Genomic DNA, 25,377 nt, shown 5'->3' on the forward strand with positions numbered 1-25,377 from the left:
TCTGATGTTGTAGGACTCTTGTCAGGTAATTATTGGTGTAGATTGGGTATTTATTGTCTGCAGTTTATTAATTTAGTACGTGCTCTGTACTTGGAGTTTGGGATAGTAAAGATGATACCTTATATAACCAGTTTTGAAGTGACAACATTACTGCTGGGAAACTCACTGGATGCTGGTTCTTATTTAGGTATATGGGCATATAAAGTTCTTGAACTGTGTTGATAAAGTCTCATCTGTAGAACAACTTTGTAGGCTGCATAAGAAGCATAATGATTTCTAAATCTCTTCCTTTTAACAGGGTTATTTCCTTCTCTTTGAGTCAATGCTGGATTCTGTCATCTATGCAAAGGACAAGTACCTGGCAGAGGGAGGCTCAGGTTGGTGCTCAATTCTTTTAATAAATTTAGCTCTGGGGGGAAACTAAATGAACTCAGAGACATAGAATAAGCTATGCATGGATGAGAAAGTTGCCAGTCTAAGTGAAAAATGTTTCCATTAGTATGAGCTTCAAGGCATTAATTTACTGTATGGGTAATAGAAGAACATTAGATGGGTTATCAAGGTCTCAAGTTAATGGTGTTTTTGAGAATTGAGGGGGTTATTTATTCTTAAGTACAGTCTAAATTTTTCCTCCTAATTCTTTCCCACGCATGTGGACATTTGTTTTCCCCTCTTAAAGCCCCAGTTTCTGCATAACTATGAACAGAGGAAAATAAGTTCTATCCTGTAAGATGTGATACTGTTTGAGTAAGCTACTATGGGTTAGAGGGCAAGTGTATAGGGTGTTTTTCTGGAGGAGGAAAGTTATGTGGGGAGGACATAGTTTCAAACACAAGAAGCCACATGAATAACTAATGGAATTACAGTGTTTCAGTTCAGCACATTCATCCTGGTGGTAAAACACTACTTTTCTTTGAGGGTGAAGGGTAGGGTTATGACAAAACAGAAGGGTTTATTTTGACATGGAGTCCTTTTACCCATTTAAGCAGCTTAGATAGTGTCATCTTAAGCAGTGTTTAAATGCCTGTAAATATTTATTCCTCATGTGATGCAATTTTCTGCACGAGTTCTGCATGTGCTTTATTCCTTGTGCTTAATTCCTTTGTCAGTATTGTATTTCATATTGACCTTTTCAATCGTAGTCATCAGTCTGGGGTTTTTTTCCCCTTTTGTGCTAACCATGCACATAGTTAGTTTCACTACACTGACTTAATGATTGGATTAATGACTATGTCACAGTCCTTGCTGCAGTGCTTCCCTTTGATTGCAGTGAGCTTTTGTGTATTACAGAGTGCAGCAGAGAAAAAAGGGGTTTATGTAGTTGTTCAACATTTAAACACAAAGCTGAATATAAAAACAGGAGATGTGTTAGAATGTTTAGTAACCACTTGAACAACATGACAAAGTAAGAGCTTTCTCATTTTCAGTAATGTAGAATAGTCCAGCCAGATCAGGAATACAGTTGTATGCTCTGTATAGACACGTGCTGATAATTTTTACATTGAAATACAACTAAACTCAGGGACATTGCCTAAAATCATACAGAATCATTATATGTTTAGCTTCTACTTCCAAAGCCTTTTGGAAAGGGCAAGAAAGTTTTTACCTCTGTTGAAAATGTATTGCTGGTAAGTTTGCTGTTGGTTTCTAGCTCCCAGAGTTTCCTTTGAAATGCAGGGTATGCTGGTTCTGCAGTACACTTAGCCCTTGTGGTCTGAGAATGGTCTTGGGCCCTTCTCTGACTGTTCACAAAGCCTACAGTATTGTACAGGCACTGACTGGTACGGCCAGATTTTATGTGTGACACTATTTCATTAAGGTGCTGCAATCACTGCTCCTCTGCCAGCTTGTCCAGCAGGTAAATAGCTGTGCCCAGAGTTTGTCAGCAATCAGCTTAGCAGGACAGACTCTTCTGCAGTGTAATGACTGGCAGCAGAACTGTGGGCACATCCAAATACAGATGAACCAAAACTAAGAGCTCACTCTAGGGGTAAAGTCTTACCAGAGAAACTCCTGAATATGCTTGATTTTGCCTTAGGCCACTTGGTACTATTGAGCCCAGGATCATTATTACAGAAGCTCTTTGAATGCTGAAAAAAGCAGCTGTGATTTGGCCAAATCTTTCAGCAGTTTTGCTGGGAATAGAATCCAAATTTCTAGATTTGTGTTCAGTCAGTCATATCATCATTACTTCAATTTAGCCTATTGGCATGTTGAAGTGGAGGATGCCAAACTGTCTAGGGTAAACTGTACAGTATATAATAGCTTTATTTAGGAACATAAAATTTTTGCTGCCCAGGACCCATCTGTTTGTTCTTTAGAGCTGTTGCTGGAGTATAGATTTTTTTCATACACTCGAGTGCAGCTCACGCTGGGGAGGGGTGACAGAGGGAGGGAGGTGTCAGTCAGAACATAATACTGTTCTCATGTTCTTACCTCACATCAAAATGATGCTGATAGTCACATGGAATTATTTCTGTGTATCTGGAGGATTGCTGCCTTACCCTTCAGTGTCCTGAAGTTTGTGAGGCATTGCTGAGGGATAAAGGATTTCCCATCATGTTCTGCTCACCATGTGAGCTGTTACTAGTGACGGATGAGTCGTGGGCACCGAGTCGAGAAGGACACAGATGGTCAAAGCGATGAATCTGCGAGAGCTTGGAGGAGTATGTGCTTTTGTCCAATCAGCATTTTGTTCATTTCACCTGTGAAAAGGAAGAATTATTAAATTATAGGCTTAATGAGAAAAAAATGACACGTCTGTGACGATTGCACAGAAAAGCATTACAGGGTTGCAGAGAGAGCCAGAGGATTTCCAGAGGAATCAAGGATAATGGTGAAATGGCACATGCAATTTTATGCAGATGCTTTTAAACATTTACAAGTGTTTACAAACTCCACAGTGTTTAGGTGATTTAGGCTGATATTTAGATAGCATTGCTTACATTTCCAGTCAAACCTCAGTGTAGCATATGCTCCTGGACATGGGTGGGTTTGTAAATTTGGAAGTTAATGTATCCCTAGTGATTTTTGCCTGATGTGATTTTTGTTGATGGAACACAGATTTCTTTTCGTGAAATCTGAACAGACATTTTCTACTTTTGTTGCTGTTCATAAGCTAATGTAAAAATGCAGATGAGATTGGAGCATTTAGTGTTTACATATTCCATTGTTCTTAAACACTTTGTATGAATTGATCATGAGTTCCACTGGTGATTTAAGGATTTGCTGTGTGAATGAAGATGTTTAATAAAAACTGCTTATGATGCAGCTCAAATATTTCATACCTGATAGAGGTGATAAACTTCTGTTTACACAATATCCCAGAAATTTTGGCTAGTCTGAGGAAGATTGTAAACTAGTTGGTCACTTTGTGCTGTTGTTTCCATTTTTGTTTGCAGTGTCACTACATACTCCCAGTGTTCTATAACTGGGGATTGCCAGTCTTTTCTTCTCTCTTCTCATCATACCATTGCATCCTGTGAAGACCATTTCCCTGAAAAATAGTCCCTCAAAGGCTGTTGTTGTCTGTGTCATCCTATCTTTTCATTTTTGGAGCATCTGTGGTGGCTCTGGAAGTTTGAAAATGCTGTGAGGTCAAGCTGAATGTAATGCAGTTGTCACACTAATAAACAGCAGTGTGAAAGCTTTGAGAAAGGGACATCTCTTATTGATGGCTCCAGAAACTACCTGCAAATACTTCCACTGCCAGATGCTGATGTTTTGTGCTTGTGTGACAGCTGTCAGATGTGCTGGAACCAAGTGATTTGCTTCAGACAAGACTGTTTGAATGCCTTCCTGTTTGGATTCTCCTCAAACTGCCTTTTTACTGCTCAGTTAATTGTAGGCTGTTCCTGGAGAAACCTTCTGCTCTGAGTTCCTCAGCTGCAAAGTAGGAGTGATGATAATTTACCAATGGGATTCCAGTTTAAGCTTGTTGGTATTTATTTATTCTGCTTTCAACAGAAATTGAGAAAAACGACAATGTGCTAACTCTGTCTTCACAGAACAAAAATCTTCTTTAGAGAAGACTTTTGTCATTGATATGTGTGAGATTATTTCCTTTAGGTTAAAGCTACTTTCACTGTATGAAAGGTCTAATTTCAATCTGCTATTTCTATCTTGAGTATTTTATAGGACAGAAAGTACTGCTTTTCTGACTCACCGTGCTATAGCAATGATTTCTCCATATCCATTTTGATAAGCTATAGTTTCAAACAGAGAGAAGAGAAAATTAATTTTACAGCTGACCAGATTTTGTGAAAGAAAAGAGAAACTTAGATTCAGGTTTATTAACACTGCCACATCCTTGTATTAATGGAAAATAAAATAAGGGTTTGTAGATATTTTGCTCTGAAGACAGATCAAGAATTTATTGTATATGTCTTTATAACTCTTTAAGAACAAAACATAGGAATTTTTTTGTGAAAAGAAACATAGCTAAATATAAATTGAGCTTCTCTTACTGTTTGATAGTGCTATAGACAGCCACGTTCATAGCAGCTGTTCTTTGTAGGTTTTCCAATCAGTTGAAATTGCAGAGAGATTGACTGACTTTGTTTGCAGCTGTTAAAAAGGCAAATGTCACTCTTCCACTGCTGTTTGGGAAAGCTGTAAATAGATACTTGTTCTGAAGATAATCTTGGAAGGGAAAGCACAAATGTGAAGATTAGTGTAGGAATGATAGTTGTTATCCTAGAAGTTGGAGGGGAGGGAATCAATGAGGTTCTCTTTTGTCTGTTGAGTCACTTCCTACTCTTCAGGTGCAGATAAAAGAGGTTATTCTTTTCCAGTACCCTGAAAATAATTTGTTAGGTTTTAAGGCAAGTTTCAGCCAGAGCTGATGGCAAACAGGAATAAAACTTTTGAGTATTTGCTCATTTCTGGAAATAAGGTCTTTTCATAGTGGTTTCTTATTGCAAACCCTCACCTGAGTTTCCCTTTGGGTGTCTGTCTGCAGTTACTAAGAGTATATTTTAGGTCAGTCCGTATAGAAGCAAAATAGAATCTTCCAAATTAATTTCTCCAGACATTCTTTCCAAGCATTTCCTGGCAGTGGGAATCAGCTACAACAATACTTTGTCATGACTAGGAGATACTGTTACCAGAGTAGTGTGGCAAACATAAATGACCATGTCTAGTCTCTTCTGTGGACAAATGGGACTCGAGAAAGTGAAGGAGCAGGAAAAGTGTCTTGTCCAAGAGCTAAAACTAGTTATTTTGTTTGTTGTTTTCAGATGTTCATCCTTAAAAGAAAACAAAGTCCTCTTTATATATGTCTAAACTAAAATGTCAGTTATGTGTTTCTTTTGTCGCAGTTTATCCTGACATGTGCACCATTAGTCTAGTAGCTGTTGGAGATATGAATAAACATGTGGACAAGCTGCTTTTCTGGGAAGATGTGTATGGCTTCGACATGTCTTGTATGAAGAAGGCTGTAATTCCAGAAGCTTTTGTGGAGGTGCTGGATCCAAACACTCTGATATCTACAGCCAGTGTCATTAAGGTACCATGCTACTTAAATGCTTAGTAGTCAGATTAGAAGTTTCCTTGCTTTATGGAGGAGAGGAAGAAACCCACATGAACTTTGGCATTTTCAAAGTGATACAAATGCAATAAGGTTCTTGCTGTTAAGACTGTAAGATTTATACTAATAGCTTTTTTTACTAACTTGGAGCTTTTAAGAAAGCAGTTTTCCCGTATTTAAATTGTTCTTTTCTACATTTTCTTCTATCCAAACACAAATTAACTTATTCTGATTTTGCATGTTCTGATTCAAGCAGGACTGTAGTTGAATCCTTATTGCACGTAGGTCAAGTTTAGTATGCAGAAAGCTAAGAACATATAATGTGCTTGAAATTAACAGCTGCCTGGATAAGTTGAGCTCTATCCGTTTGTCAGGCAAGCAAATAGATTAAAACAACATCTTAACCTGAAAAGTGTTGATAACAGTAACTGTAGTTTTATCTGCAATCTATAAGCCATGGTCATTTTAGAAGCAAAATGCTTTACTGGTAATAGTGCATATATGTCCCTTTCTAATACACACTGTCCTGAGCAGTCACTGTCCAGCTCAGGTGTATGTGCTTAGCAGGTTTTGTCATCTGCAGCATATAGCATAACTGTTATGCTTAATGGCTTCATAGTCATTTGTTCTCATTAGCAATCGTGGCTTTTAAAATAACCTAAAATTAATGCACGAGCTTGTTTGCTGCAGTTACAGTGCAAGCTAGGAAAATTGATGAGTTGAGCAACAGTGGTATTATAGGTAAATTGTTTTAATCAATAGCCATTCCAGAGAACAAATGGATTAGATTTTGTAGAGAAAGTTTAAAAATGTTCCAATTCATCATTATGATTATTGCAGAAGTTACTTTGTTGTGTTTGCTCAAATCAGGTGCTGCTTGTTTTATATAGTTCATACTGTAATTTCTCAGGAAGCAAAACATTCCCTAAAGAAAGATGAGACAGCATGAGGAATCACAGAAGTCCTCACCTGCTGTTACCAGTTTACCAACATTGTTTATCAAGGGGGGTGCACCTTCTTTAACCTTCCTTTTCTGGATAACATGCCTGTAGAAGCTCTTCTTGTTATTCTTTACATCCCTTGCCAGGTTCAGTTCCAGATTTGTCTTGGCCTTCCTTATCCCATCCCTACACAACCAAACTTCAGCTCTGTACTCTTCCCAGTTTACCTGATCTTGTTTACACTGTTCTCCTCTGTTGTGACACTTTGATAGTTCACATACTGATACAGCACATGGTTGTGCTGCTGTTTAGAAGGATCTCCACAGGCTGGAGAAAGGGACTGGTGGGTTTCCCATGCAAAGGGCTTGGGACAATCAAAGGGCAATGCAAAATCCTGCAGAGGGGAGGGAAGAATAACCCCATGCACCAACAGAGGCTGGAGGCCTACTGCCTGGAAAGCAGCTTTGCAGAGAAGAATTTAGAGTTTCTGGTTAACACCAAGTTGACCATGAGCCAGCAGCACACATCCTTGTGGCCAAGGCAGCCAGCAGCCTCCTGGGCTGCATTAGGAAGAAGACATCACCAGCAGCTCAACAGAGTTGCATCTTCTCTTGCACCCCAGGGAGATGACTTCCAGAGAACTGTCTCCAGTGCAGGAGTGAGATGGCTGTTCTGGAGTGAGTCCTGGAATGAGTCCAGTGAAAGTCTGCAAAGGTGGTGAAGTGACTGGAACATCTGTGGTATGGGAAGAGGCTGAAAGAGCTGAGACTGTATTGTGTGCAGAGGACTCAGGAGAGTCATCAGTGTGTATGTGTGACTGGTGGTGGTGAGTGTAGAAGGTGGAGCCAGACTCATCTCAGTGGTGCTCAGGGGCAGGACAAGCAGTGGGCACAGACTGATCTCCAGGCAGTTACCTTTACAGATCAGGAAACACTGTTTTACTGTGAGGACAGTTGAGCAGTGGCAGAGTGTGCCCAGGGAGATTGTACAGTCACTATCCTTGGAGATATTCAGCTGTTTGGACATTGTCCTGAGAAACCTGCTGTATTTGACCCTGCTTTCAGCAGGGCAATGGGCTCAGTGACCTCCTGAGGTCCCTTTCAATCTCAGTTATTCTATGATCAATACAAAACCAATCTGGCAAATCAAAAAAAAAGCCCAGTTTTAACCTATATCAGTTTCATAGTGTAGTTTACCATGTGGTTACATGAACAAGGGGTAAAACAGGTAAAGATGCCTGTGAAAGCTACTTACTCTCAGCAGTGGCCAGCTGTCATCAAGAAACAACTTTCTTGAACAGAAAGAGCTACTGTATCTAATTCCATACCACTAGTAGTCAGTGTCTGTTTATTTGGGCATTTAAGAAAGAGGAGTTTGAGGTGTTTTGTCACAAGGGATTAGGTGATTTTTAAGTCTCTTCCCATTTTTGGAGAGCTGAATTGGTATTGCCCTTGTAGAAAAGTTGTCATATGAGAGCCACTGAACAACCTTCATCCAAAGGGAGATCTTAATTGACATTCATCACTGTTACTGACAGAATTTTATTACCCTTTTTGACAGCATATCGACTGTAATACTGCAGCCACTCCAGACTTGGAATTCTCTTCAGACTTCACCCTGACCATGACAACGAGCACAAAGTGTACGGTAAGAGAATTTTAGTTTCTTCATATATGATCAGTAACATTGGACTAAGAGGCAATGAATTAATTATTCCTCATTTATCATCAGGCCTGGCCTTGAAACATTCATTTCTGCAGTACAGGATTGTCAGATGAGCCCTTTTTGTAAAGATGGATGGAGGTAAAAGTCCAGGAATGGTGTTATGGGATAATACAGGTAGATGAGGAAAGGGAAAGACAAGGACCCTTAGCACTGTGTTGTTCTATTTTGTTCTCCAACCTGTTTTCTGAAATAGGAGTTTTCTGTTCAGGCGTGTTGTTTACCACTGTGCTCAAGAATGATGCAGTCTCTGTTCTCAGAAGAGCTTTTCTGAGTTTAGCAAAAACATGAAAAACACAATAGTTATGGGAAAGGTAGAATGTAGATTATGTAGTAACCATATAGCAGCTCATAGGGCAAACAGTTTCTCAAACTGGGAGGTTCATGAACTTTACACGTGAAGGACTGGAGGGGAACAAATACAGCATTAGAATCTGAATCTGATAACCAGGGGGTTTACTATGCATGTTTTATTTATTGTATGCAAGTTAGTATTTGTACTTTATGTAAGTTAATGTGATTTACATTCAGCAGAACACTAATTCTAGAAAGACTGTGGAATTTGGTTGGAGGGGAGTTGTAATTACAGTGAACACAAGCTATTCATCTCAGTTGTACAGATTATGCTGCCTTAAATAGAGTGAAGAACCTTCAGCAAACCTGAGTCTGTGATCTCACTCAATTGAATTTTTGTCTGTCAAACACTAGTCAATTTGAAAAGAAAGAAAAGAAAAAATATGTGTAATCTGAGCTTTAGAATTACCTGAAAACTCAGTACTAGGGCATCTTTCAAACACTTTGAAGTTGTGCCTACATTGTTCAGTATGAATTCACATAAATCCACATTCATTTTGTGGCATTTGTTCATCATTCAGTATCTGGTAGTTATGAGAAAACAGAAATACTGTTTTTTGATTAATGAAACATGTCCCTTTTTTTTTTTTCTACAGGGGCTCATGCAGTTTATGTTGTGTTTTTTGTATTCTGTTCTTGAAGTATAAGTCAGGGAAGATATCTAAATCTTTTTATTTAACATACTTCATTGTAAGGGTGTGAGTGGCTGCTGAACTAAAGATGTTAGGAATGTGTTTAAAGCTAAAATAAATTAGGTATTCCAACATGAGAATATAGAAGTGTGTGACATTGGTGCCTATGTGAGGATTCCTTTTTGACTTGTCTTAGTTATGAGGCACAGCTTGCTTCCTTTGTTGGAATAAGGAATAAAAGAATCAACTAGAAGGATTTTTCTTGTGTTGCCATTAAGCAGGACAGGTGGGTTAAAGGTGAGGTTCAGATGAGAAAGCCAAGCTAACACCAGGCTAAGTAATGCATTGAGTTTTTAAACGCATTATAAGCAAAGGCAGGATGACCTGATTTTTACAGATTTTATTCTTTAAGTAGTTTGCTTTTATATCCAATACAAATTACAATTGCTTTCTATGAGTTTATTTAAATACCCTCATTAAATCTTCAAGAGTTTGCATTAGGCTCCAAAATCTGTAGTAAAAGCTGGTATTTTTGCAGTCTGGTGTATTATGAAACTTCTGCTGGGAGTTGGGGCTTCTTAAATGGAAATTTGATGGTATTTTTGCAGTCTAGTGTATTGTGAAACTTCTGCTGAGAGTTGGGGCTTCTTAAATGGAAATTTGTGTGTTTTATTATGCATTCACACAAAAAAACCCTCCGGTTTTCAGTTGTCATAGAATCATTTGATAATTCTAGTTGCCTCAGGGCAGGGTCATGTTTGATTTGAGGTCAAGCTCCACTACAGCCCTGGTTTAATATGGCCACATTTGAATAATTGATTAAACAGAAATCTTTACAAATTCTTGGCCGTCTTTTTGATGTTTAGGTAAAATAAAATAGCATATTTTATAAATATTTTTTTCCTCAGTACTAGACCTTTACAAAAACTTTGTTTCTGTTCTGTGATTCTATGGTATCATTGACTTATAAATCAAGATGTATACCTTCATTTTATGACTTCTAGGGAGAAGGGGAGAGAAGTGGGGAAAGAGCAGTGTTTCTGAAATTTTGCAGCAAATGCAGGTTCTAAAAAATGATCAGAATGCTGTAAAGTATTTTGCACTTCATCATTTAGGTTTATTGACACTTTGAGTGAAATTTCCACTCTTTCTATGATGGATTGTAGAAGTTTAGTTGAGGGTTGACAGTTCATCCATCATATCAGGCTGCCTAACCTTGCAGTAAATGAACAATAAAAGTCCATTATTTATGTTGAGAATTTTTGAGGAGATGCTTAAAGATTGCAGTTTTGCTTTGAAAATAATCATTGATGTTTTTCTTGTTTGCATCCATGTTTTGTTGTTCTACTGGCTTTTCATTTTCTGCACAAAAAGAAAAAGGTGCTTAAATTTCCCACAATGCTTAGGGTTTTGTACTTAGGATTTTCTGTGGGGTTGTTTTTTTAAAAAATACAAACATTTTAAAATATTTTTGCTCTATATGCAAAAAATACCCCACAAAAATGGCAGTTTGGAAATCCATCCTTATGTGTTTGTATATATCTGGATTTTTTTAAGCTCACAACCTAAAGTTCATTTCAAAACAGCTTCTTCTCAGCTACAGAAGTGTAGAAACAGATTTGGGTGTCTTATTCCTAGTGTTGCCATCATCAGACCAGTATTGCCATCTGAGCTAGAACTCCCTCTCTTGAGTAATCTGTCTTTAAAAACCAAACAAGTGGAAAACTTAGGTGCACATTGATCCATCAGTTGTTCTGTGGATCCTGTTGCAGACCAGTTACCAGTGTGCAGTGTCCTTGGGATGTGGGGAGTGGGTTCCCATGTTACTCCTTTCCAAGGCACTGTGTGCACCCAGAGCAGTATAATTAAGAAATTCTTACACTGACATGTGTCAGAATTCATGGTTGCTGTTCCTGAGCTCGTTTTTGCAGAAGCTTTGCTCTAATGGGAGCTAATCTAGCAAGTACTCAGAGAAGAGTAGTGGATTCTTCTAGTTGGAGTATGCAACGTAATGGTTAAAGAGCTAAACTTCCAGCTGACAGCTCTGGAGACATTAGCCATGTCAGGGTCTGTTGCTTCCTCCCATCAGCCTGTTTGCATGTCTGTGGTAACAGGACAGTAAGCTGTAAAAGCTGACAGGAATCAGAACCATAATGCAGCTTTTTTACCATCTTTTTGCCACATTTGCTCTGACTATGGCTTGAAACACCTCAAGATCCCTCAAACTGGAGAGGCTGCATTTGCATTTTTGGGGCAAAATCATAGAATCATAGAATGGTTTGGGTTGGAAGGGACCTTAAAGGTTATCTTGTTCCAACCCCTGTGCCACGGGCAGGGTTGCCACTCACTGGATCAGGTTGCTCAGAGCCCCATCCAACCTGGCCTTGAACACTTCCAGGGATTGAGCATCCACCACTTCTCTGGGCAACCTGTGCAAGAATTTCTTCCTAATACCTAATCTAAATCTCTCCTCTTTTAGTTTAAAACCATTCCCCCTTGTCCTATTTCAATCTGCACATATGAAAAGCCAGGTTATATGAGGCCTTGAGCAACCTGGTCTAGTGGGGAGGGTTGTGACCAGATGATCTGTAAGGTCCATTCCAATCCCTAAATTCTGTGATTCTATGTTAAAACCCCTCTAAAATCTGGCCTTAGTTTTTCCTATTAAACTCCTCTAAAATCTGGCCTTAGTTTTTCCTCAGTAGACAACAGGCTCACTGTTTTCTGGTTATGGCTAAATGGACTAAGGACATAAATGCCCACACATTGTGATGAGCTTGTGTGGAATTGAAAATCTGGGTCATGAGATCAGCTTGATGTCTTGCTGTAGGTGTATCCTGAGTGCATTGCATTGAGTCATATCCTTAAAAGATGCTTAAGGCTCTCAATAATTTTTTTCTTCCAGGTGGTCAAGAAATTAAATAAGTTTTCAAGAAAACCTGAGAAATATGGAATGATTGAGCAAAAATAAACATTTTAAATATGACCTTGTATGTGGTGTTTAGTCATTCAGAAGTTATGGGGAGAGTGGGTAGCTGAAGCTTTTTTCAGAGCACATATTCTTTCTGTTATTTTTTGCTTTATTCCTCACATGGTTTACCACAAAGCAGTATCTTCTAGCATTGAATTTATTTATCATTATTTTAGCTTTCAAAGATTGAAGATTGTCAGAGCACTAAACAGTTGCATGAAATCACTATATGAAATCATTCCAACGCAGTCTTAGTGCAAGTTGTCTTGATTTCAGTCTTACAAAGATAATGGGCAAAAAAAATTTAATTAGCCTGCAAAAGTGCATTTTCCTAGTAGAGAGCTAGGGTTTGTCACTGCTGATTTTAATGAGACATCTGGCTTATATCAGTTAGTAGATGCTGCTAGGAAAATACTCCATTAATTGTATTGTAAGTTGATCACTGTGTGAGCTTTTGAGATAAAATATAATGGTGATTACCCTCAGCATAGAAATCAATTGACAAACTTTCTCTTTTGTTTGCAAGCGTTTCCCCTGTGAGTCCATCAAGGTTGATCTTTCCTAGCTGAATAACAATATCCCCTGAGAGGAAAATGGCAGTATCTCTTCATTGCTCCCAGGAGATCTTGTCAAAGAGCAGGAGATGTGTATAAAAAGTGGGAGGGAGGAAGGGAGTGAAAGAAGGATAATGAACCAGAGAACGTGACTGATGTATTAAAACATTCAGGAGGGAAAAGGAAGTGGAGTTGACTAGAGAAAATGATTCTGATTAAGGAAAAGTCTTCTTAAATGTTAGACAGTTTCATTTCTTATTGTCCAATCTTTCACTTGTGAGCCAGCAATAAGCATATGAGTCTTTGTTTCCAACCTTAGGTTAGACACTAGATTTATTAAGCTAGAAGTTGGAAATTTGGCTTTGGGTCCCACCGTTAAACACACCTTATTTCTGATTAAAGGTAATACTACTTTACCATGTTACAAAGCAGGATTTGTCCTTATCTGTTTACTTATCAGTAGCCTCCTCTGCAGTGATCTCCACATTCTTAATCTTCTTAAACCACGAAATTGTTGGGTTTTAATAGCAAATGGTTTCTTTTCTGTGTGATAAAAATGCAGCAACTCTGCTGCATGGATGACAAACATTCCATCTCCATGCTTGGATAAACTCCATCAAAAGCACATTATCTCCCACTTCTGTGGCCAGCTGTCTAATTGTATTTGTTGTAGCCACTCACTGTTGGTACATGATACTAGTGAAGAGCAAGAATGATAAATTACTCACTGTAGGTGATAGCAATGATGATAATTTTTAATTTCCTTGTTCCTAAGTGAATTGGTTAAGGTTGCCTTTGAGTTCTCATAAGGAATTGAGCAGTCTCATTTGTTTTGTCCTGTTAAAATGCTGCATGTACAGCCAGCCATTTTCTCAAGGAAAAAAGCCTTAGTATTTAGATGTATTTAAAATAAAATTTAGACTCTTATTCCTGTTTCAGCTAAGGGCTCTAAGTGGAAGAGTGTAAATAATATGTGCGAATACTCCTTTATTACATATGTTAAAGCTTTTTATGGTTTTAATGTAATGAGAAAAATAGTCTTGAAATTATTTATCTGGCAGGAAAGAAAAATAGGTTGAAGACAAGTGAATCTTAACTGAGAGGATGTGCTTTATTTACAGATTTTTCATGTGTTTGCATGAACACCTTAGAAATCCTTAGTAATGAGGTAATGGATGGAGACCTTAAGCTGCTGTGCATGAACTCTTCATTAAAACATGGGTTTAACAAGATCAGGTAGAAGTTAGTGGCTGCTATTTTAATTTCAGGAATATTTTATTCTTAGTTGAGGGAACTCTTTGTTGACCTTTGTAGAATGTTGCTTTGCAATCTCAATAATGCATATCTATTCCTAAATAGTTCCTTCATTCTTTATTTAAACATCTTAGTTCCCTGGGTAAATATACTGACTCTGTTCTGGGATTGGAGTTTTTGTCCTAGTCCCTTGTGCTTTTCTCCTGGCAAGTTGTTTGAGAACAGGAAGAATAATATTTTGGTAGTGTTTCCTAATATTTAACATCCTTTGAGGCTAGAGCATGTGTCAAGGCTGGAGCTGTAGTTATTTATTGCCAGGTTAGAAGTCATTATGGTTGTTTTCCTCTTTCATGGTATTCAAGAGACTGGCACTTGAAAGATTTTGCCAGAGAAGGCTAAAGTTCTTGCTGATTAGTTGCTGGTGAAGTTGTAAATGAGCTGTCAAAGATGGAGCAAAAAGAAGAGGGAAATAGCAGTAGGAGAAATAACTGTAATCATTATGCTAAAAATAACAAGAAACCAAGGCAGTAGTTGTAAAACATCACCTAAATTTTATGGGGGAGTCATTTGCTTGTTCCTTTTCTTTAGTTTGACTTCTTGTAAAAAAGATGTCACCTTTAATGAAAATCTGGCCAGCCTTATATTTCATTTTAATATGCTTGTGTCTGTGATTGTTTCTAGTATGCCACTTGTAAGTGGTTGGGTTTATTTCCCTTATATTTTGGTCTGTGCAATAAATTCCTGATAAGTTCCTGTTACCTCTTGCTACCAATGTGGATCATTGCATCCACATCTATGGTATGTCTACTTGGAGCTTTTAGCTTTTTTGATCTAAGATGTAGCTTGGTTGTCTCATTGTCTCTGGAAGCCAGATTTTTTTTTCTCCTCCATGTATTTTGGTTGTCACAAGCTTGTTTTGCTGCAGTAATCATATCCTAGGTCTTATTTGTAAGTATACCAACAGTATTGACCTGATGATTGAAAAGTACTTTTATGTCATAGTAGATATCTGACTCCAGAAAAGATTGTGCATCAATAAAAGTAGTCTGATGGGTCAATAAGACTTTGTCAAAACCTTCTCAATCTTTACTCAAAAAGGTGTATTAGAGGCAAGGCTATAATTTGCTTGGGAATGGGATTCTCAGCATTGAGTGATAGGATGTTAGTGAAGAAATGGAAGAGACACTGTTTCCAATATCTGATGCTCATTTGTCATGAAAGTCACTTGGTGTCTCCATAGTTGGGTTTTTTTTAAGAATGTTTGCCCACATTGGAATTTGGAACTAGTACTCAAAAAGGTGTATTAGAGGCAAGGCTATAATTTGCTTGGGAATGGGATTCTCAGCATTGAGTGATAGGATGTTAGTGAAGAAATGGAAGAGACACTGTTTCCAATATCTGATGCTCATTTGTCATGAAAGTCACTTGGTGTCTCCATAGTTGGGTTTTTTTTAAGAATGTTTGCCCACATTGGAATTTGGAACTAGCCAGGCTTCTGTAGTTGGGGTTTTTTTAAGAATTTTTGCCCACATTGGAATTTGGAACTAGCCAGGCTTCTCTGGAGTGCCTGAGTTGAAAAGCTAACACAGGTGCTTTAACAGTTTTATTGCTTTAACACTCCACAGAAATCTGTTCAGGATTTAGACTAGACAGGAAAAATACCAGAATGGCTTAGCTGTTATTCAGATTATATATTCATAATGAAAAAGCCTTATATCTTAGTTTTGTAAGCATGTTTGATTTTTTACTTCACAATCTCTGGGTGAATATATATGAAGGGCATGCTGCAGAATAAATAAATGCAGTTACAGTAGGCTAAATATTCTCAAGTAGGACAAAGGTGTGAAGACAACTTTTTTTTTTTTACTTAGGATTTCTAGCATGCTTGAAAGCATAAATCTAAACTTGTTCTTCTTGGTAAATGCTTGAGAAGGAGCATAAATTCCAATAAATTTATATATGAATCATAGAATTATTCTTGAGTGTCACTGTTATTCCTTTATCATATTGACATTTTCATCTTCTTTTTTTATAGGCAGTTGCTGGTTACTTTGATATATTTTTTGAGAAGAACTGTCACAACAAGGTGAGTATTTGGGGCTATGCATTTTTAGAATGTCGTTGAGAGATGAGAGTGGTGATATATTTTATTTACCTCAAGGTGTTTGGCAGTGAGTGTGTTTTGCTGTGGGAAAGGCTTCATATGCATGTGTGTTTGGTAATTGATTGATGTGGTGTGATATCAAAAAGGTTGTTCTTAATCAAACTCTTGAACTCTTCTGTTGCAGGTCTTGTTTTCAACTGGTCCCCAGTGTACCAAAACACACTGGAAACAGACAGTTTTTCTCCTGGAGAAACCCATTCCTGTAGAAGCAGGTATATTTCAATTCAGTTGTGGTGCAACAATGCTTGTGTTACGCTGCTGCTGCCATTAAATTTAATCCAAAGTACTTCAAAAATGACAGAAGTGTTAAAAAGGACTAGTAAATAAATCTTTAATCTGCTGTTGAAGCTCAACAGCAAAGCACTGGGAAGTGTCTTACCTGTACAAAATCTATGTTAAAAATACCCACAAATGTATGCATAAAGTTATTGTAAGTGGCCATATACCTTACACTTGCATAGCTCCATATGTAATTTTGATGAGAAACATTTTGTTGCCTCAGAAATGCTTTGATACAGAAGACCAGAACACAGCTGTTAATGTTCTCTTAATATTAACATTACTAATATTCTCTGGTATCAAATTTGTCAAGTGATTGCACAGGAATTTTTGTAGCACTCCTGAACTATCCTGTATTTGTTAAATGGATCATGAATATATGCTTGGGTTGTACCTGGCACTGTGGAATTGCTCTGTAAATTGGAAACAGTTTTAAAGAACTCATAGCCATGAACTTGATCCACTGAAGTATTGAATATGTTAGTTTAATACACTGCAAAGTCTTATAAAATGGATAAGTACCTTAAATTCGATGCAAGTAAAAAGGTTTTTTGTTGTCTTCAGGGAGAACCCAAAATCCAGGTGATAAATTGTTGAAGTAAGGTTTGGAAGACTAAAGTGGGTTTAATTAGTTCTGTTTGGGAAGTCTTGAAAGTACATTTTTATATAAGTAGTCAGATATTCCTTGCTTTATAGACACAATATATCTATGACCATTACAGAATGGTCATGCAAGGGAATGGACATACAACAGGTCAAGAATTTGAAGTATTTCCTTCTTATTCCTGTAAAACGTACTTTCAGACTCTGATAGTCTTTCTGTAATCAAAGGAAATGAAGTAGTTACATTTTTATGCTGTTTAATTTTTGCCCACTTAGCCACTAGATATTTACATCACCAGTGTTGAACTGCTTCCCAGTGGTGAATTAGTCAAGCTTTGAGGGCCATTTGTCTTTACAGACTAGCAGGACCATGGGAAGAACCTCAGAATGGGCTCATTTATGCCAGTCAGTTAATAAACTCGTGGTAATACATTGCCCTGACCTGAACAGTTTATAGATAGATGGGACATATTGGGGGAAAGTGTACAAAAAGTTCCATGGGTGCTCTGTAAGCACTTGAGGTCAAAAGGCTAAGAGATGCTATAGAGAAGTATTGACATAGATGGACTATTGTCTCTTTTATCATAGCTGATGGTGAATTTACAATGGTGAAAGCAGCATCTGCACCCAGTTGAGCTGCTTTTACAGTTACCTCTTCCTGCTATCAGCCCTGACAACTGTTTACCTGGAGCTTCTTTCCTGAAGGCACTATGGTCTGTGTTATCTGACAAATCACTTCTGTCTTTCATGCTTTGATTTTATATTCTTAAGTAATTTTTATTTGCATCCTCTTAGGTCCTATCACTTCTCTGGATGCACCTGTGCCTTGGTGCATTTGTACTTGGCTTGTGTTCTCTTCAGATTCTCTTTGTAGACTGACTAAGGTCTCCTCACTGCTACTCATTAAATTTCAGTGTCATAGAGTGTGAAGTGAAATTTTTTTAAGTGCAATGACATTTGTTAAAATATGCACATTATTTCATATTACTTAGATCATTTGACATTTACCAAATGTGTGAAATTACTGGGAGCTGTGCCTCAACCTCAAATTCTAGCCTAGGTGCAGTGACTTTCTGAAGACAACTGCAGACACAGTGTGCTTTGAAGCAGTGAACACAGCCTAGTTGACCTTCAAAATCACTTGTGCTGTAACTCCTTCCTTTCTTTTTATTAGCTCATATTTCTTAAAATGATCCCCATAACAAATCTTGTTACAGCTATGTTTCTCTTTTCTTTGCACCTGTCTCCTTCTCTTGGGAGTTACTTGAGTTCTGCTTTCCCATCCTTCTACCCATTCTGTCTGGTTTTATATCTTATATAAAATTGTCACTTAAATCTAGGATTCTCTACCTGTTGTTTCTAGTGTTAGAGAAGGTTCTGAGAGAAACTCTTGATGTAATTCCCTTATCTTTTGTAGTTCCAGTTTGAATTCCTGCAGGATATTTGTTGTTTGTGGATCACATATGCCCATCAGGGTAGAAGGTGATTCCTGATCCTTATGTAGGTATGTGTCTGAATTTAGGTGATTTTCATAAAAAAACACTGCCCAACTTTGATCTTTCTCCTTCATTGTTCCAAAAATCCTTTTCCCTCGAGACATGTTATTATAAATACAAATTCCCCCATCTTCCTTTTTATTTTGTCAAAATAGTGATTTGAATATTCATTTTGGTAATTTTTGGTTTACCACATTTTTTTTGTTTCTTCAGTCTTTTCATTTTATCAGCTAAACAAACTGCTGAAACTTATTTTGCAGTATAAGTTGAATTTCCAGCTGTTTTTCATTTGCCACTTGTTAATGAGTTAGCACTGCTTGTAACCACCATGTCAGTTAACTGAATACAAAAATAACTGGATTGGATTAAACATATTTGCATCATTTGAAGGTTTCAGTCTTTACATCTACCACTGTGTTTTACCAGTATTCATCAATCCTCTGTATAAATTCTTAGAATCAGAAATATTGCCATATATATATATGTATGGCAATGGGAGAAACAACAAAGAAGATGCACTTGTGATTAAACATATTCATGGAATCATTTAGGTTCAGTAAATATCAGAAAAGAAATTGAAATAATGAGTCTCACAATAATCTGTCCAGTGTACCCAATGGAGGCATTTGCTTTTAGAGTTTTAACAGGTTGGGAAAGAGGAATTTGCTGGTATAAAATGCACTTAAAATGTTTTTTTGTTTTGAAAGCATCTTTCAAACAGAGCAGTGGCTGGTTTTTTTCCCCAGTAAAGAAAAATGGTTCCCTCAGCTTTCTAATTCCGAGTAAAATAGTAAGGCTGACTTAAAGTCTCTATCAGATGCTTTATAGCTTTTGGGACTATGCCTGGAGTGGTTATAAAGCACTGATTGTATTTGGATTTGCTCTGTAAAAGAGGTCGAGCTTACAGATATCTGAACCTGTTGGGTATTTAACTGGAAAATGCTCCTTTATGCCATGGCAAAATTGTTTTGTTCTGCAGTGTGAACTAGCTAATTTTCTCAGCTGTTTGATGCCAGGTTATTTGTTGTAAAAATAGATCTATTTTCTCAGCCATAAAAAAGACTGGATGTTTTGATCTATTCTAATGCTAACAGAATCAAGCCACTGCAAGCCAAAGGATGGAGGTTGCAGCTCATCCTCCCTCCTTTGCTGGTCCTGCCACAACCTGCACCACATGTGTGATGTTTGCACATCTATGGGATGAAACTGGAGAGGTTAATTCTAGGTCCAGAAGCCTGGAAAGTGAGGCAATAAAATTTGCACCTAATTAATAGTTATGATTTTCCATAGAGTTTCAGCAAACTGTAGTAAATGGATTTGTATATAGTTTTAATGGATAATTTCTATTGATTTCAGTTAGATTTAATGTGTGAGTGGGGGGATAGTCTCTGACCACTCATGTTCTAAAGAGCTGGTTTTCCTCCTCACAGACTGTGACAAGAAACTTGAAACTGATGTGCAATCAAGTAAAACAAAATAACATCAGCATGCTGGGTATGCTTTAACTGCTTAGGAAGCAGTAAAATTAAAGAAACTGGAGAAAGAAGCCATATATTTTATTGCCAGAAAAACTGGGTTTTCTCAGACAAAACAGTGTTGTGTTGTAGACTCCCTACAGGGTACAAGGCTTCTCTTAGCAGCCTTTTTAATAGCTTGAATATGTCTTTACTTTGAAGATTGAAATTGAGATGCCAAAGTAGTATCTTTTCCTTATTAATGGACCATCCATAAGTCTCTTCCTTTTGTTGTTTGTTGAAATATTCCTGCTAAGTAAACGAAAAATGATATCATCCTCGTTTAGTTGTCTCAAGACTTTACTAAATAAATAAAATGCTTGCAAAAATGATTTTAAAGGGCCCACAGAATCTTTTCAGTAACAGTGCATTAAGTTAAAACCCAGATCTGTATGCAAGCAAATTCTATTAGCAGTAAAACAGCATATTGTCAGCAATTTGTGTTCTTGGTATCGCCTTGCAGTGAAAATAAAACCTTGATTTGTTTTTCCATGGTGCTAAAAGGGGCTAGCACAGCAAAACCAAGACAGAACTCACACGACTAAGCCCCTGTAAAATCCTTGATTATCTTTAACTCCCCAATCTCTGTAATTGGAAAGCTGTTTGTAAGTTTACAAACTGGAAGAATGTTGATTTGTCGACCTAGACAGTGTATTAGAAGTAAGAAAACAGCACTGGCACAATTAATCTGTCTGGATGTTTTGATTTTATACTGAAATGCTTCAATATTGTGCATCCCAGTTGGATCATTTGGTTCTTAATTGAGATTTTAGTGTCTGTTTTGCCTGTCTCCAGCTGCAACATGGTGTCTGTAGAACACTGTCACTTGTTTATTTACAAGTGGCACCTCCAAAAATGATGTTGGCTTTTAAAACCTTGTCATTGTTAAAACTTGAATTTTGAGGTCACACTAAGTCTGGCATGTCTCGTGCTGTATTTTTTGAAATCTGCAGTTTTAAATCATCCTGCTGACTATTCAGAAACATTTCTAAGTGTGTATTTCAGGCCCTAAATTGAGAGAATCTCTTCCCGTGGCTGTTCTATCTCATTGAAAGAAAATAGAAGTTCTGTATCTAGAAAGGAAAAGGTCTATCTTGTGCCATTCTGTGTTCCTCCTTTTACAAGTTCTGCAACTGCAAGGTGATGTGGGTTAAACAGCCACAATCTTAATTCCTGCAATTGCAAGGTGGTGTGGGTTAAACAGCCACAATCTTAATTTTCTCAGAATTTTGTCACTACTGCTGAGTGCAAAAGCTTGGGGCAAGGCTGTACAGTTTAGGATCTCCACTACAAAAAGTAGTGAATTAAGACTAGTTTTAGGTGAGTGAGTTTGGCCACTGCAGCAGTTTATAAAAGTAGCCAGCCAGGAAGAAGGGAATCCCAGGTCAGATGGATAATACCCAAAGGCAGTGAGTACTGCTCAGAACAGAAGCTGCTCGTTGGATCACCTTGGGTTGGGGATTCAGTAGGAGAAGTGGCCAAATGAGCAGGTGCAGGCTGTGTACAGTGCCTGCAGTTTGAGAAGATGAATGTGAGAATTAAGGACCAGTTACTGAGTTTAAGGGAAATACTCTTGGTCCCATCACAAACTGTTTCATTATTTCATTGTTCTTTTTCATTTGCAGAAGGTAGATGGTATATGGAAACACCTCTTTCTACCCAGCTCTTCCAGAATTATGCGTTTGAGCCTTGCTGGTTTTTTCTGTTGCATGCTAAATTTCAGTCTTCCATTAGATAGTGGGTCCAGTTAGTCTAAACTAGAGTGGAACACTAGGTCATCTTTAAATTGTCAACCTCCAACAAGGACAACCTTATTGTGAAGAGTGGTGTCAAGTCTTACTGTTTTGTGACTGAAGGCATGTTTGAGTACCACTAAGTGGTTCTTTACAGTGTAGATTTGTAAAGATACTTTTCACCAGCTCTTCAGTAGTTAGCTCAAATCCACTGCAGTTTTCCAGCAGTTCTATTTTGAAACAGTTCCAGTGAGCTCTTTCATAAGGTTCTTAAATTTTAATAGGGTTCAGAATAAAGAATGCTTTGAGTACTGTGTTGTTACTGGTCACACTGTTAGCTTTGTAAAGCTCTTCCACAGGAAGAAAAGGAGGAAACCTGACAGACCTTGACTGCTAGTTACCTTCTGTAACTATTTCAGTCTGTTTCATGATCAAAGAGGGAAGAGACACCAAGTTGTACTGAAAGGCAGAGTAGTTCTCCACATTACAAACTTATTACCATGGGTCATTTCAAGCTGTAAGTAGGTGTTGTGGATATGTATGCAGGGGACTGGGTAGAATCCTTGAGTTTGATCAAATCCTTTCAAATGAATCAATTATAGACTGAAAAAATATGATTTCTTGGACCTGAAAACTCCTAGGGATAGGACTTTTGCCCGGAGAGGTATGTTGGCTCACAGACTGAGGCTTATCCTATTGCACAAACAGAAGTGACAGATTCAATTGTTTGGAGTTTGGCTGGTGGTAAAAGAACCAAAATAAACTGGTTTGAGTGTTCAGAGCACATGTATAGGATGTGCTCTAGAGTCTGCAATCAGATGAAAGCGAATCAGGACGGACACAGGGATGTATTTTTTCCTGTCCTACCAAACTGGTGCAGCACTTCTGCTGAGTTCTTCTGCTTTTTCTATTCGGGGCCAAATTTCAGGCCTCCCCAAGGGATAATAAAAATGCAGGGAGGGGATTGTAATAGATTCAGTTCTGTCCTAATCAAACTGCAATGGCACTGTGTGGTTTACTTGCATTCAGCTGAGCGTGATAAGAGCAAGGTGATGCAGCTGAGTCCCAGACACAGCTTCCTCCAGGCAGCTCCTAGGACAGCAGAGTGGGAAAAACATCCGTCATTTTCTATCTACATGACATTGATTAATTGTTCAGAACTGCCTTTCTGTTACCCAGTTGCACTGCTGTTGTTTGCTTCAGCCCTTGGAAAAGAGTGGTGAGAAAGGCAGATTTAATGTGGTTAGAAATAGCTGGGGAAAATGGGATGCTTCGTTTCATTAACTGCCTCAGCAAACAGAATCGGAGGGTTCTGTTCTGTGAAGTCAGTTATCATTTCTGAAATTGTGTTTAAAATTTTCTTTCTTTTATTGTGTTGGTTTGTGTTAATGTTTTAAATTGTAAGCTTGAAGTATGGGTTAATTTAAATCATGAAATTAGTTCTCAGAGGCTCTTTAGCCTTACTGAATTCTCACGGGATGATAAAATAAATCAAATCATTCATTTTGCAGCAGTTTTGAAAATCTAAATGTTCAAACTAGACTAAACTGCCTAGCTGGAGTGAAGCTATAATGCCCTTTTTTCTTTACCTCATCCTGCTATCTGACAACTCTGTTTAAATAAGCTGTGAAACCATTTTCACAGTTCTTTGCAAATTGCATTGTGTTATGTCAGTCATTTGCTTCCTAAGAACAAAGCTGCACAGGAATTGAAGTGGAATCTCCAATTAACTGTTAAATTATGAAAAAAATACAGAATAATCAAATAATATGGAGGGGTTTGGTCCTTGGTACCGCAGTCATTCTTGTTGATAAGCTTTCTTGGATATTTATGCCCCAACCTTTGACAAAATGTCCTGCATTTAGAATTTGTAATGTGAACCTTCTGTTAGTTTACTGTTTGGGGATGCAACTGATAGTTGTGCCAAATGGAGAACTCTCAAATTCTGCCTGAATTTGAAACCAGCTTTGTTTTTAAATTGCTGCTTGTTTTCATTTTTGCAATAAAAATATTGGAAAAAAAATCAGCTTTTTAACAGAACGTAAACAATGGCTTTTAAAATCACAGTAAGTAATGAGCAGCTGGGAAATACTATGGATCCAGTGAAACAGAAAAGCAGTAATAGTGGATGTGGCTGGTGTGAGGGATGAAGATGAATGGGGCAAGGAAGGCCTGGTGGAAGAGTAGCAGAGAACTTATTGCTGTAGATTGGGATCATGTCCTCCTGTAATGTGTTTAGTAGAATCATCTGTTTAGATGTAACTCTCATGGGTTTAAAATGATGGTGTGAAGTTTTCCTAATATACAAATTTGTGTATTTGTATTTTACATATTGTATATTCCTAAATTTACAAATATACCTGGAATTGAAGGTCCTAGGAAGGACTGAAGATAAATTTGGATTAGTATTTTTCCTTCTGTGTCAAAGCATTCCCTCTGGATCTAATTGAAGGACATACCTATCAACTGTTAGGGTCAAGAAAGCTTGACAATTTGTGTAACAAAACTTGCTGTTAATAATGTCTGTACTCGAAACGCCATGAAGATTTCTGTGTTAATGTTTCCTGCCAGATCAAAACATTTCCTAATTAGAGCTTAAATGAAATGCACAGCAAATGAAAACCTCATGGCATGTACAATACAAGTGGAATATGTTTATGTGGTTATATGGTTTTACACCAAATTGGTTAATAAATCCAGGGAATACAGTGCTTGTCCCCCATCACAAGTGAAATATTTGGCATACCAGCTCTTTGGGTTGGTCATCTGGAGAAGTAAATCGTCCAACGTAACTGCAGTTAGTTTGACTTACACTTGTTGTCAAGACCATTGCTTAGAGCTTTGAAAACTTAAAGGAAACCTTTCTAAACTCTAAAATCTGATCAATTGGGAGCAGCTTCTCGTGCAACGTAAGAGTATGCAATGCATCTTTGCTGTTACTGTGTGTGTGATTCAGTACTGTAACCATAGTAATTTCCTTCTTCCTTTTGCAGGAGAGACCCTGAGAGGAAAGATAACAGTCCGGAAAAACAGAAAGGATCCACGGTCCCTCTTCATAACCCTTTCACTGAAGGATGTGCAGCAGACTTACAGCCTTCAGTGAAAATTCTGTGCATAGAACTCTGGGAGATGTTAAATTGCCCTGCTAGGTTTACCTGTTGATGACTGTTAGAAAAACTGGGAGACTCTTGCATCTGTGTATGTGTATGCACACACAAGAAGGTGACAGAATTACCTAGACCTGAGAGAGCAGTGAGACTTGAGAGATGCTTTAACTCTGAGATATGGAGACTGACCACAAAATCAGCTTCTGCTCTTTCACATAGTGTGGGGAAGACAAGAAAGATGGGTTTGGGTTACGTGAGACTGCTAGGTGAGAAAAATGAGTTCAAAGTCTTGCTGTGAGGAACAAGAAATATGATCTCTCCATATTGTTCTCGCACTGGCAAAATCCTTGTATAATATTTTTTTTTATGAAAGAAGAAGCTAAATCATGTGCCAGTGCACTTAAAAGTAGCTGGAAAATCCCAATGGGAATAATTTTGCAACTCCAACTGCAAGCTTGCAGCAACAAAGACCATATTTTTATTACCCTTCTGTAATTAAAAAGCTGTACACATTTCAGTAACGTTT

The 25,377-nt window shown here is 37.8% G+C and overlaps 1 protein-coding gene across 1 annotated transcript; it reads left to right on the forward strand.

The window, feature by feature from the left end:
* Positions 1–298: 298 nt before the first annotated feature.
* Positions 299–24,847, forward strand: PRMT3 (protein arginine methyltransferase 3; the record flags this gene model as incomplete). The annotated part of the gene is made up of 6 exons (XM_009078413.1): positions 299–377; positions 5,319–5,506; positions 8,029–8,115; positions 15,991–16,041; positions 16,244–16,331; positions 24,738–24,847. Coding segments are annotated over 6 exons (603 nt in total), but the record flags the coding sequence as incomplete, so codon positions are not given.
* Positions 24,848–25,377: the final 530 nt, after the last annotated feature.

Source organism: Acanthisitta chloris, unplaced genomic scaffold, assembly GCF_000695815.1.
Source record: "Acanthisitta chloris isolate BGI_N310 unplaced genomic scaffold, ASM69581v1 scaffold860, whole genome shotgun sequence".
NCBI classification, from domain to species: Eukaryota; Metazoa; Chordata; class Aves; order Passeriformes; family Acanthisittidae; genus Acanthisitta; species Acanthisitta chloris.